This window comes from Narcine bancroftii, chromosome 3, assembly GCF_036971445.1.
Source record: "Narcine bancroftii isolate sNarBan1 chromosome 3, sNarBan1.hap1, whole genome shotgun sequence".
NCBI lineage: Eukaryota > Metazoa > Chordata > Chondrichthyes > Torpediniformes > Narcinidae > Narcine > Narcine bancroftii.
This window is the reverse complement of record NC_091471.1, coordinates 208,225,663-208,240,828: the sequence shown is the minus strand read 5'-3', so window position 1 is coordinate 208,240,828 and position 15,166 is coordinate 208,225,663. Positions and strand designations below refer to the sequence as shown.

At 43.0% G+C, this 15,166-nt stretch overlaps 1 protein-coding gene across 9 annotated transcripts in view; it reads left to right on the top strand.

Moving 5' to 3' along the window:
* Positions 1 to 15,166, top strand: part of sh3d19 (SH3 domain containing 19) — a 255,194-nt gene that overhangs the window by 162,817 nt on the left and 77,211 nt on the right. For all 9 annotated transcript variants that reach the window (XM_069926446.1, XM_069926443.1, XM_069926440.1 and 6 more), the window contains one exon: positions 14,108 to 14,148. In XM_069926446.1, the coding sequence (XP_069782547.1) occupies positions 14,108 to 14,148 (41 nt within the window). The remainder of the gene's footprint in view (positions 1 to 14,107; positions 14,149 to 15,166) is intronic.

The window sequence follows — 15,166 nt, the reverse complement described above, 5'->3', positions numbered from 1 at the left end:
TGCATTAGTTTAAGAGTCTTTGTGTCAACACTAGATTTATAAGACTGACTTTGGAATGACTTCCAGAATTGTGCCTAAGCTGTAATGGTTTGGGCATTCCACAAATACACACGCGCACGTATATTCATACATTGTTAGGGGTTCAGTTTAGATAAGTTACATAGTGTGCTATTGTATGAGTAGTTATAAATAAAAAAAATAGTGTTTTAAAAATAGCACTGTCTTGGCGAATTTCAATTGCTGCTGGTCTGAGACATGACAATAGATAAAGTCAAGTTGATGGGATTTCTCCAGTTAAAGTATAATCTCCATCTTTAGGCTGCTGAGTGGCATGCATGCAAAAGAGTTTGACAAGCCTAAATTTTAGTGCTTTCTTGCTTCGTGAGTTTATATATGGGCCTATATTCTAGCCTCTTAAAATAAAATCTGTGAATTAGTTATTCTATCACTGGTTTTGCCTGTGCTCCTATTATAGATTGAGCCTTTGTCTCAATTTTTATTTCACTAACAATAAATCCAGCATTACACAATATGATTCATGATTGTTGTAACTGGCTGCAGTCCGTTCATCTTGCCCTGCTAGATTGAAGTGCTCGAAAATCTGGACTAAACCATGTGATGTGGGAAAATAATTTTGGATTTTTTTTAACTAATTGTAGCCAGGGCTCAGAAATCCCAAATGAAGGGCTAGAGTTTAGAAAACAAACATTGAGGAAAATCAGGAAGTAGAGTTTTGTGGCAGTCAGCTTGGGGTTTAAAAATTTGAGCATAAGAGAATGAGCAGATGAAAAGAAGGAAGAAATTCCAAAGTTCTGAGAATTAATTTGAACAGGAGGTTGTGGGATTTTTTTCTTTTCCATTAGTCAGAATACGGGGAGGAGCAAGAGGATTGCAAAAGGGTGGGAAAGAAGGAGAAACAGAAATTCAGAGGGACACAGGCAAATTCATTTTGTTTTCTGGAATTGAGAGGATTTGTACTGTCATTTGTGAGGATTGAGAGCACTTGGGCACAGCAGTAGCAGCCCAAGATAGGAGAGGGTCAGGATCAAAACCAAGGAGGTCCGTGAAAAGAGCAAGAGGCCAACTGTTCAAATGATGATCACAGAGCAAGGTCAGTTGACTGGTCGGATTGGAAAACAGCAGCAGATAAACTGAAAATAGATTGTAAAGGGGTGAAATCTGTTTTGAAAACTAGTGAAAACAAGTCTTTTGCATCCAGTACAAAATTTATTATTAGAATGAAGATCTGAGAAAGACGGTTAAACAATCGTGTTTCAGCCAAGGGCATGTCAAATTGCCTAATGTTTAATTTAATAATGCTATAATTTGTCAGAGTGATACTATAATCCACATTTGTACCCAGGAACACTTCCTTCATGTTTGTGATATTGCATAGGGTTTTGCATCTGGTACGTGTATGTGTGTGAGGGGAGGGGAGGGAAGAGAGCGAGAAAGTGAGAGAGTTCCATGCTTTTTTTTTGCTTGAATGTTTTGCCTGATAACAATGATGATTGTATAAGGTCATTCTGCACTTCTATTGCTGTTGCCTCTAGTCGAATAGGAAATAACATGCAACAGATAGTAAGGAAATTCCACACCGTTATGGCACAATGTGATTCATTCCAATCTCCTGGCAAAACAGCATTCTGCCTGCCCTCAAGTTACCACAGCTGTTCACACACAGCTTGCACAACTGCTGCTGTTTGTTTTGTGGGAGACGTTCTGTTCCAGGATTCAAAACTAACCATGCGCCAAAGGAAGTAAGTTTGTTGATGAAAAATTGGGCTATTTAGATTGAAAATCCAAAGTGAGTCCTATGTATCTTTCAGGAAGGAATGAATCAGGTGACTAGGAAATTGGCAAAATATGCACAAAAAAAAAGAATTTTAATTTAAAAAAATAAGAATGAAGGTAGCAATGGTATATCAAATAAGTTAACGTTATAACAAAAAATGTACAAAACAGTCAGAAAATTTCCTGGAACAGGATATCAATTTCTGAAAAGGTGACAGTTCTCCAGCTTTCCAGTTGGAAGAGTAAAAAACTTGTGTTATTGTGGTGCAATGCAATTTTTAGTTGTGTAATAGAACCTAACCAAATAATTAATGTTTTCATTTGTTGTTTTCTATTGTTTAGTTCACGTAATTTTTAAAAAAATAACCCATACCTATTTTAAATATACCTAAGGATTTTTGAACCAGTGTGAAAATATCTGAGGTTCAAATGTTTCAGTCTATCTTGTTTTCACAAACAGCATGAAAATTTAGCATAGCATAGAGAAAATTTAGCATAGCATAGAGTATAGGGAGAGATTGGACAGATTAGGTCTTTATTCTTTGGAGCGTAGAAGGTTGAGAGGGGATTTGATAGAAGTATTTAAGATTATGAAAGGGATAGACAGAGTGGATGTGGATAGACTATTTCCGTTAAGAGGAGGAAAGATTAAAACAAGAGGACATGAGTTAAGAATTAAGGGGCAGAGGTTTAGAGGTAACATGAGGGGGAACTTCTTTACTCAGAGAGTGGTAGACGTGTGGAATGAGCTTCCGGGAGAAATAGTGGCGGCGGAGTCAATTGTATTATTTAAGAAAAGGTTGGACAGGTATATGGATGAGAAGAAGATGGAGGGTTATGGGCATTGTGCAGGGAGATGGGACTAGAGAGGGGTGTTTGGTTCGGTGTGGACTAGAAGGGCCTAATGGCCTGTTTCCGTGCTGTAAATTGTTATGTTATGTTATGTTATTTTGGCACAGTAGCCTGAAGACGCCGGGTATTTTTCTGATAAATGTTTGGTGGGAGCTACAAATAAATATGTTGAGGAATAGAGGGAATTGAATCCCATCGTGTTATTTATGGAAATGTGGTGTTCTTGCAGTCATGAAAGGAAGCTACTGATGGTTCAGTGAGATAGAAGCACTCAATATCAACAGATATCACTGAATAATTCATGAGACACTCAACTCACTAAATATGAAACATATTTGTCCAAATGAGCCCCAAATTCTATTCACACTCATCCTTACCAGGGATAGCGGTTAGCACACCTTTACAGCACCAGCGATCGGGACAGGGGTTTGAATCTGTCTGTCAGGAGTTTGTACGTTCTCCCCGTGTCTGCGTGGGTTTTCACCAGGGGCTCTAGTTTCCTCCTACAATTCGAAACATACCTGGGGTTGCAGGTTAATTGGGCAGCACAGACTCGTGTGGTGAAAAGGCATATTACTATGCTTATGTTTAATTTTTTTAAATTAATTTTTTAAAAATTAATTAAAAAAATAAAAATTAAAATTTAAAAATAATGTAAGTTTAATTTTCCCCATATCACAATGATTACAAAACTAAGAAAAAAACAGTAATCCTGTTTGGATGGCGGAAAGAATGAGGGAGATTCACATGCAAAAAGCCACCATGATCACAAAACCTTTGTAAACTAGCACAATCTCCTTGGGTAATCGGCCAGGAAAATTCTGTGTGAAGAACTTTTTGAACTAATGGTTTGTTATTTATTAGTGAACGTAATATTTGTAATATTTTATGACAAAATTTAAAGGGGAAGTAGCATTTTTAATAAAAAGAATTTGAACACAGTACAGGCCCTTTAGTCCACAATGTTGTGTCAACCTGTATAAATCTACTCAACAATCTAAACCTTCCCTACCTCATACCCGTTACTCTCTTTTTTTTTACAACATCTATGTTATGTTGAAGAGTCTACTAAATGTCCGAATTGTACCAGCCTCCATCACCAGCCCTGGCGATGCAATCCAAGGATCCACTAATCTTTGTATAAAAAAAAATTATCCCTGATGTCTCCCCTAAACATTCCTTCCATCACCTTGTACAGATGTCCTCTGGTGTTTGCTACTGTCTCACCTTTATTAAATCACCTCTTATTCTTCTTTGCTCAAAAAGTCCCAGCTCTATTAACCTTGCAATATAAGGCACATTCTCCATTCCAAGCAACATCCTGGTAAATCTCCTCTCCATAGCTTCTGCAACCTTTCTGTAAAGAGGTGACCAGAACTGAACACAATATTCCAAGTGTGTTCTCACCAGAGTTTTAGGGAGCTGTAACATTACCTCATGTCTTTGAATTCAATCCTCTGACTAATGAAGGCCAGCATACCATAAACCTTCTTAACTACCTTATCAACCCTTGCAGCAACCTTGAGATGTATGGATTTAGACTCCAAGGTCCCTCTGTTCTTCCACACACTGTTAAGAACCCTGCAATTAACTATGTATTCCTCCTTTGTTTGTCCTTCCAAAATGCAACACTTCACATTTATCCTGATTGAACTTCATCTGCCACTTCTCTGCCCAACTCTGTGTTTTGTCTGTCTATTGTAACCTACGACAACCTTCTACACAATCCACAACATCTCCAAGCTTCACGTCATCTGCAAGCATAATGACCCATCCTTCCACTTCTTTATCCAGGTCATTCATAAAAATCACAAAGGCCAGGAGTCCTAGAACAAATCCCTGCTGAACTCCACCAGCCATTGGCAGAATAATTCTAGGCAGCATACATTTAATCTGGTACTACTCTCTGGTTTCTGCAGGCAAGCCTATTCTGAATCCATGCAGCCAGGATTCCTTGGATCCTGTGTCTCATGACTTTCTTAATTAATCTGTCATGGAGGACTTTGTTAACTGCCTTACTAAAATCTAAATACTCCACATCTACTACCCTACCTTCATCATTTCTTGTCATTTCTTCAAAAAACTCAATTATGTTTGTGAGGCATGGCCTGCCCCTCACAAAGCCATGCTAACTCTTCCTGAGAAGACAATGCTTTTTTAAATGCTTGAATTCTTGTCTCTAACAACCCTCTCCAAAGGTTTGCCCACCACTGAGGGAAGACTCATTGGCCTATAATTCCCGTGATTCTCCTTAATTCCTTTTTTAAATAAAGGGGCTACATTTACCATTCTTAAATCCTCCAGTACCTCCTCTGTGGCCAGGGAGGATGAAAAGATCATTGCCAATGCCCTAGCAATCTCTTCCCTTACATCCTGAAATAACCTGGGGTATATCTCATCTGGTCCTTGGGGCTTATCATTCCAAATGTTTTTTAAAAGATCCAACACTTCCTTTTTCTTAACCTCAACATGCTTCAGCACATAAGCCTGTTATACACTGACCTCACATTGACCAAGTTAACTGAATTAAAGTATTCATTTGGGATGTCCGCTGCCTCCAGGCACATTTCCCTCCTTTACCCTTAAGTGGCACTAACTTCACTCTAATCATCCTTCTGTTCTTCATGTATGCATATCATGTTTAATCTTACTTGCCCAGGCCTTCTCATACTCCCTTCTAAATTTCCTAAATCTGACTTGTCCTTCCTGGCTACCATTATTAATTCTCATGAGCCCTTCCTGACTTTTGCTTTCCTAAACCAGCCGTCTCACCTCTTTTGTCAACCATAGTTCCCATACCCCTGTTTCAGTGGGGCATACAGTGCCCTCTATAATGTTTGGGACAAACTCACTTTTTTCCTTTACATGCACCTGTGCTCCACAGATTGAAATTTGTAATAAACAATTCACATATAATTAAAATGCACATTTCAGATATTCAAGGTTATTTGTGTACATTTTGGTTTGACCATGTAAGTGTTTGTGTGTTTTATTGTGTGTGTATATATCCCCGATCCAAACACTGGCACCTCCTGGACTACATCCTGGTGCAAGAAAATGACAAACGAGATGTGCTCCACACCAGGGTCATGCCTAGCGCGGAATGCCACACTGACCACCGGCTGGTTCGCTGCAAGCTCAACCTTCACTTCAAGCCAAAGCCCAGGAACAGTAAAGCCCCCAGAAAGAGGTTCAATGTTGGAAACCTGCAGTCAGACGAAGCGAGAGGAAACTTCCAGGCAAACCTCAAAGCAAAGCTCGACGATGCAACCCGCCTCACGGACCCGTCCCCTGAAACCCTCTGGGATCAGTTGAAGACTACCATACTGCAATCCACTGAAGAGGTACTGGGCTTCTCCTCCAGGAAAAACAAGGACTGGTTTGACGAAAACAGGCAGGAAATCCAGGAGCTGCTGGCAAAGAAGCGAGCTGCCCACCAGGCTCACCTTACAAAGCCGTCCTGTCCAGAGAAGAAACAAGCCTTCCGTCGCGCATGCAGCCATCTTCAGCGCAAACTCCGGGAGATCCAAAATGAGTGGTGGACTAGCCTCGCAAAACGAACCCAGCTCAGCATGGACATTGGCGACTTCAGGGGTTTCTACGAGGCTCTAAAGGCTGTGTACGGTCCCTCACCCCAAGTCCAAAGCCCGCTGCGCAGCTCAGATGGAAAAGTCCTCCTCAGCGACAAGATCTCCATCCTCAACTGATGGTCAGAACACTTCCAATCTCTTTTCAGTGCCAACCGCTCAGTCCAAGATTCCGCCATGCTCCAGCTCCCTCAACAGCCCCTAAGGCTAGAGCTGGATGAGGTCCTCACCCTGGATGAGACATATAAGGCAATCGAACAACTGAAAAGTGGCAAAGCAGCAGGTATGGATGGAATCCCCCCAGAAGTCTGGAAGGCTGGCGGCAAAACTCTGCATGCCAAACTGCATGAGTTTTTCAAGCTTTGTTGGGACCAAGGAAAACTGCCTCAGGATCTTCGTGATGCCACCATCATCACCCTGTACAAAAACAAAGGCGAGAAATCAGACTGCTCAAACTACAGGGGAATCACGTTGCTCTCCATTGCAGGCAAAATCTTCGCTAGGATTCTACTAAATAGAATAATACCTAGTGTCGCCGAGAATATTCTCCCAGAATCACAGTGCGGCTTTCGCGCAAACAGAGGAACTACTGACATGGTCTTTGCCCTCAGACAGCTCCAAGAAAAGTGCAGAGAACAAAACAAAGGACTCTACATCACCTTAGTTGACCTCACCAAAGCCTTCGACACCGTGAGCAGGAAAGGGCTTTGGCAAATACTAGAGCGCATCGGATGTCCCCCAAAGTTCCTCAACATGATTATCCAACTGCACGAAAACCAACAAGGTCGGGTCAGATACAGCAATGAGCTCTCTGAACCCTTCTCCATTAACAATGGCGTGAGGCAAGGCTGTGTTCTCGCACCAACCCTCTTTTCAATCTTCTTCAGCATGATGCTGAACCAAGCCATGAAAGACCCCAACAATGAAGACGCTGTTTACATCCGGTACCGCACGGATGGCAGTCTCTTCAATCTGAGGTGCCTGCAAGCTCACACCAAGACACAAGAGAAACTTGTCCGTGAACTACTCTTTGCAGACGATGCCGCTTTAGTTGCCCATTCAGAGCCAGCTCCTCAGCACTTGACGTCCTGCTTTGCAGAAACTGCCAAAATGTTTGGCCTGGAAGTCAGCCTGAAGAAAACTGAGGTCCTCCATCAGCCAGCTCCCCACCATGACTACCAGCCCCCCCACATCTCCATCGGGCACACAAAACTCAAAACGGTCAACCAGTTTACCTATCTCGGCTGCACCATTTCATCAGATGCAAGGATCGACAATGAGATAGACAACAGACTCGCCAAGGCAAATAGCGCCTTTGGAAGACTACACAAAAGAGTCTGGAAAAACAACCAACTGAAAAACCTCACAAAGATAAGCGTATACAGAGCCGTTGTCATACCCACACTCCTGTTCGGCTCCGAATCATGGGTCCTCTACCGGCATCACCTACGGCTCCTAGAACGCTTCCACCAGCGTTGTCTCCGCTCCATCCTCAACATCCATTGGAGCGCTTTCATCCCTAACGTCGAAGTACTCGAGATGGCAGAGGTCGACAGCATCGAGTCCACGCTGCTGAAGATCCAGCTGCGCTGGATGGGTCACGTCTCCAGAATGGAGGACCATCGCCTTCCTAAGATCGTGTTTTATGGCGAGCTCTCCACTGGCCACCGTGACAGAGGTGCACCAAAGAAAAGGTACAAGGACTGCCTAAAGAAATCTCTTGGTCCCTGCCACATTGACCACCGCCAGTGGGCTGATATCGCCTCAAACCGTGCATCTTGGCGCCTCACAGTTTGGCAGGCAGCAACCTCCTTTGAAGAAGACCGCAGAGCCCACCTCACTGACAAAAGGCAAAGGAGGAAAAACCCAACACCCAACCCCAACCAACCAATTTTCCCCTGCAGCCGCTGCAACCGTGTCTGCCTGTCCCGCATCGGACTTGTCAGCCACAAATGAGCCTGCAGCTGACGTGGACTTTTACCCCCTCCATAAATCTTCGTCCGCGAAGCCAAGCCAAAGTGTGTGTGTGTGTGTGTAGATATATATATCTATATACATGTGTGTGCATGTGTGTGTATATGTATACACACACAGTTACATACACGACAGCAGCAATAAAAATTATCCCAGATGATGTTATATTTAAAATATTTTTAATTATTAATCAACAATTATGTAATGTTTAATGCTGCTATTAGCAGGCCTTTTATTTTGAAACCATTGGAAGTGTGCCCGGGGGCTTTTATGTTGAAACATTGGAACACTGAAACCAGAGTGAGGCTGGCAGCCTATGTGGTGCCTGTGTGGATGCAGAACCTCACATGCGGACCACAAAACAATGAATAAACAGCACTGAAGCTCCCAGAAAACTGTGTAAACCTGGCCTTATTTACAGCGGGCAAAAAGTCACAACATGGTGTCAGAGTAATAAGGAATCCACTTGGGAAAAAAGGTAGAGAAAATAATGGAAGCCTTCGGTGTCCCTACCCCAATGTTAGACTGGGAATCACCCAATGTACCTGATGCATGGTGGCGATTCAAGCAGCATGCTGCGCTCATGTTCGCAGGCCTGCTCAGAGGGAGAACGGAGGAGGAGAAATGCAGTTACCTCCTATTGTGGATTGGGGACAAAGGACGGGACATAGCAACACTTGGGCAGTGAGTGAGGGCGATGCAAAAGTGCTAAAAACATATTATGACAGATTTTCAGCATATCTCACGCCGAAAGCTAATCCCATATTCGCCAGGTACAAATTCTACGAGAAGACATGGGAGCAGCGAGTCATTCGAGCATTTCGTGACTGAGCTCAAAATGCTTATGAAAGATTGCAACTATGCAAATAGTGAAGAAATGATCAGGGACTGTATAGTATGTGCTACCAACTCGCCTAGGGTAAGGGAGAAATTGCGTAGTCAAGGGCCGGAGCTCATGCTAGATAAAGCAATCGATATAGCCCACTCCTACGAGCTAGCGCAGGTGCAGCTCAAGGCCATGGCAGTGAAGTACAAACAATGCACCACAAGGCAGGAAAGCCAGGCACTGCAAGAAACGGCAGCAGGCAAAACGAAAGCCCGAAGACGTTTAATAAAGCATGTAATGTGTGCAGAGGACACCACAACAAGCTAGGAGATGCCCAGCAAAGAGAAAACAGAGCTTAAAGTGTTGAAAACTCAACCATTTTACAAGGGCATCAAAGTCCCGTACTCCAAGCAGGAAAGGACACAGAGATGTACACACTGTCGAAAAGGGGAATGAAGATTTTGACTCAAAGCTGTTTGTGGATACTGTTAAATCACTGAAAGAAGATGAGGACAGTGTGTATTCAGGTATAGGTCTGGGACTACAGAATAAATAAATGACATTCAAATTGGATACTGGAGCACAAACGAGTGCGATACTTGCAAAAGACTTTTACAAGCTCATGCCCAGCACACCACTAATGACTGACAAGCATAAGCTATTTGGCTATGGGGGCATCTGCTGAAAGTGAATGGCTACAGCAATCTGGTAGGAAGATTCAAGAATAAGTCAACTGCCAAGAAGATCTACATCATAGACTGCAATGGCCCACCCATCCTAGGCTACAGAGTGTGTAAAGCCCTGGGACTTATCAAGGTGGTATATGCAGTCTCCAACACCAATGAGGAAGGGTGCAATGTACTAAGTGAGTACGCAAACGTTTTCAAAGGCATTGGTGAATTCCAGGGTGAGTGCAGTTTCGAGATAGACCCTAGCATAGCACCAGTGATTTGCCCGCCATGGAGGGTACCATTTGCATTAAGAAAACACTTAAGAACAGAGTTAGACAAACTGGAAAGGGACAGCATAATCTGTAAAGTGACTGAGCCCACCCAGTGGGTTAATGCCCTGATAACGAGTGAGAAGCCAAAAACACACATGCTCTGAGTGTGCCTGGAACCATGGCCTCTGAACAAAGTAATACTACAGCAATACTATCCCCTACCCACTCTTGAGGATGTAACATCCAAACTGGCTGGGGCAAAATACTTCAGCGTCTTAGATGCAAGATCGGGCTATTGGGCTATCAAACTCAATAAGGAATCGTCCTTGCTCACTACATTTAACTCCATCTATGGCAGATATCATTTTCTCAGACTGCCCTTCGGCATTGCAGTTCCAGAGGAGGGTAGACGAAACATACAATGGCCTCAATGGAGTGGCTGGCGTTGTGGACGACATCATCGTGTTCGGAAAGGCAAGAGAGGAACATGACCGTAACCTCAGAGTCATGCTCAGCTGGGCCAGAGAGAGAGGGTGCGGCTAAACCTGGACAAATGACGCATCTGTGTGTCCGAAGTGAGCTACATCGGACATAGACTTAACAGCTGACGGCCTGTAACTAGACCCTTTACAAGGTGAAAGCCGTCAGGGACATGCAGAAAATGAGGCAGACCTGGAGACGATCCTCGGCGTGATGAATTACCTCGCCAGATTCGCTCCCAACCTGGCTGAGGTGAATGCACCACTCAGACACCTGCTTAGACATGACACAGAGTTCAAATGGGACGCAACCCATGAGAAAGTGATTCAGCAGATGAAGGACACGATCACAGCAGAATCGGGGCCAGTGTTAGCCTATTTCAATCCTGAAAAGGAAGTGACACTCCAAATGGACATGTCAAAAATGGCCTGGGGGCAACCATCATGCAGGAAGGTTGCATATGCATCAAAGCTGCTTAATAACACAGAGCAAAACTACACCCAAATCGAAAAGGAGCTCTATGCAGTCCTATACGGGTGTACGAGATTCCACAAATACACCTACGGGCGACACATAACTGTGGAATCAGACCACAAGCCATTAGAGACAATACTCAGCAAGCCACTAGCCCTTGCATCACCATGTCTACAGCGCATGATACTCGCGCTGCAGAAATACAGCATAACACTCATCCACAGACCGGGCAAAGAGATCCATAGATGATGAGGACAGTTCACTATCTGAGGCTATGGAGACCCAGGTACACACTGTCATCAGTGCAGCTCCTGTGAGTGCAGACCTGACTAGGTGACATCAAGACAGTCATAGCTCAGGACAAGCAACTGTCTACCCTCAAGCAGATCATTCAGTCAGGCTGGCCAGAGATGAGGTAAAGGTGTCACCCACAAATCAACGAATACTGGAACCACTGTGACGAGATCACAGAGACCGATGGAATCCTTCTGAAGGGTGAGAAGATCATTATTCCACGGAAGCTCAGAACAGACATGCTACATTTTGGAGTGGAGAAAAGCAAACACAGGGCTAGGGACATATGTTTTGACCAGGCATAAGTCAACAGATAGAGGAAACAGTAATGAAGTGTGATATATGCCAAACACACCCCAACACCAACACCAAGGAACCCGTGCTCTCACAGGTGATTCCAGAGAACCCATGGCAGGATGTAGCAACAGATCTATTTGCCTGGACCTCTGAGAACTACATCGTCATATGTGACTACCTCAGTAGATACTTTGAAAACGAGCGCCTACATTGCATCACCTCAGCTGCTGTAATCCTCAAAATGTAAACAGTGTTTGCTAGATATGGCATACCAAAAAAGGTAGTTAGCGACAACGGGCCATGTTACAACTCACAGGAATTCCATCAGTTTGCAGAGTCCTGGGGTTTCCAGCATGTTACTTCAAGCCTGCCTTATTCCCAGAGCAACAGGCTAGCCGAAAAGACTATCCAAACCGCAAAGTGGATCCTCACAAAGGCCATAGAGGACAAGAAAGACCCATACCTCAACCTGCTGGAGTATAGGAAAGCACCGGTCGACGGCCCCAAATCTCCAGGCCAAATCCTGATGAGCCGTAGGCTGCACTCTATCTTAACAACGACAAAACTACAGTTACAACCTCAGATAGCCCCTCAGGGAACAGTGCAGGCAAGGAGAGAGAACTGCCAGTGACGCCAGAAACAGTAGTACGACAAGTCTGCTTGGCCACTGTCAACACTACATGCCAGAGCACATATCTGCTTCCAGCAGGAAGATGGTACGTGGAAACCAGCAACAGTCATCCAAACCGCAGAAACCCACGAAGCTACCATATCGAAACCAGCGATGGACATACCTTCAGGCGCAACCGACGGCACCTTCTCGACACCCGAGATGATAAGCCCACACCTGACCTACAGAAGCCTGAGATCAGCGAGGACAACTGATCACTGGACCAGGTGACGACCTGATCACAGGACAAGGCGAACCAGGGGATTCAGTGTGCAAACCAGATCACTTTGGGCCATATCCCCACACAAGGTATGGTCGTGCCATTAAGCCAAGGCAAGTCCTTGACTTATAAATGACTGAAAGGGTGTACAAAGAACACTGCCCTATGAAAAGAAAAGCAGTTATGTGACCTGTTGCATTTACCTGCATTGTGACTTGTATACTACATACTATGTGATTTGTTACACTTACCTATTGAAAAAATAGGGGTTGTTCTGCACAAGAAGATTGTACCAGGACATTTTTGTTGTTGAAGGGAGATGTAATGTTTAATGCTACTTTTAGCAGGTCTTTTATTTTGAAACCACTGGAAGTGTGCCCGGGGGCTTTTATGTTGAAACATTGGGACACTGAAACCAGAGTGAGGCTGGCAGCCTATGATATGCCTGTGTAATGGTGGATGCAGAACCTCGCATGCGGACCGTGAAACAATGAATAAACAGTGCTGAAGCTCCCAGAAAACTCTGTAAACCTGGCCTTATTTACAGTAGGCAAGAAAGCCACAACAAATTATATAACGCCTACTCTAATTTAACTAACTTATCTAAACTTAACAAAATTTAAATAATACAATTATCTAACAAACTCTAACTATGCGGATATATATTGGTATGTGTGGAACACCCCAAGCCACTAAAGCTCAATATCTCAGAAGGCAGATCAAAATTCAGTTTCAGAAATTTAGTGATGACACATAGGTTTGAAATTGATGTGACACATAGGCTTTAAGATAGATGAGGCACGCAGGTTTTAAGATGAAGTTAGCAGTTCCTGAAGTGGGTGAAAGAGACCAGGGGTAGCAGAATGTTGATTAGTCATGACACCCTTGTGGAGGTGATTCAGAGAAATGGCCATTTTAGATGAGTGCCTTCTTCTGCAATTATAACCCTTCTCGTGGGTCAGTGGTGGCAAAGTGCAATATTTCTTCTGCAACTTTAAAACCCTTTTCATGGGCCAGTTGAAGTGGTCTCTCTTCCCTTTGACAATTTGTTTAACCATACAATGAGACCAAATGGATTTCTCAATCCCACAAAGGAGGTTGAAGAGCTCGTTACTCTTGTGGTGCTTCCTTAAAATGGCCTCTTGAACAAACAATGCACTGTCTTTTTAAAAAGCTGGTCACAAAGTCTTTGCACATGGCTTTTCCAGGGCTTTTGTGTTGATTCTGCAAATGTATCCAGTAAAAGGAACTTGATGTTCAAAACTTGCTGCTGGTTTCACAGTCACTTCAAATCCTACAAGCAGGTTGTTAAATCTGTTCTCTTAAAGGGACAGTCTCACTCACACACACACACACACACACACACACACACACACACACACACACACACACACACACACACACACACAGAGTATTCGGCACCTATGGGGATTGGTAAATATCAGTTAAGTGAATTTTCCGGTTGCTTGAGATTATGTGTTGCATGATTGATGAACTAACGGTGAAGTATGCCAGTTTTAAACTTCTGTATTTTTTACTTGTTTACTTTCTGAGATTTTTTTTGTTGGTTGTTTGAGGCTGCAGGTTGCTTGAACTCCAGATAACAGGGGTTTTACTGTATATAAAAAAATCAATGATGCAATTTAAATAAGTGATTCACATTTCCTAGTGACTAATCATTTGTTTTTCCAAACAGCCATGGACCATTATCTACAATAAGAGCAGCCATCAAAAGAAGTAAGTAAACAGAATCTTCTACTATAGTTTGCCTAACAGAGCACAGTAGCTGAAGGCATTTATGACGAAGCTGAATACATTACTAAATTAACCCTGATAATTGCAGTCAGCACATAATGATGGGTGCGAAGCTTTGGTGTGGTCCCAACAAGGACCAAACAAAATGGTCACTAAAACAAATGATCAAATAAACTCTGATGTAACAAAGGACAAACTCTGCATTTCATCTTTTGGAGGGCAAAGTCTCAGGCTCTGTAACTGGAAGAGAAACACCTTTGCAGATGTTCCGTGTAGACATGAAAACCCAGCCAAAATGCAGAAATCAAAAGCTGGACACTCTTGTGTAACTCTCTGGTCGTTCAAATGCCATTTAACCCTTTAAGTAGTTAGCACTCTTAAAAACAAGAGGAAAAAATTGCTGGAGGAACTCAGCAGGCCAGGTAACATCCATGGGTAAAAATCGTCAGCCAACATTTTGGGTCTGAACCCTTTATCAAAACTAAGATAAGGAATTGAGGGAATTAATATATAGACCTTTGAGCCTAAAACTTCATTAACCTCCTTGAAATATTATGTTAAAAATGATTAATTCCGTGTAGTAAGGGGGAACTTGCGACAACCAGGTTTCTGTTCTAGTTTCTTACTTTTCCCTTCTAACATTTTCTTACTTTTTCACTTTTCCTTTCTCTTTTTTTCTTTCTTCATTTGTGTTAGTTTAGTGGAGGTTTGGGGTGTTGGGATTTATATCATCATATAATATATTGGATGTTAATATTTGATTGTTATATTTTGTACTCAGATATTATTACATGTTTGGAAAACTTTTAAATAAAATTTTCAAAAAAAGAGTAAAATTATATACAGGTGCCTAACCTTTTATCCAGGATTCCGAGCACCGACATCCTCCAATAGGTGACATTATACATAAGTAATGTTAATATCCTGTAATAAATTCTCCATTTTCAGAGGGAGACCCCCGCCCATCCCCAGTTCCCATCCTCATGGGCACTCTCTCTTA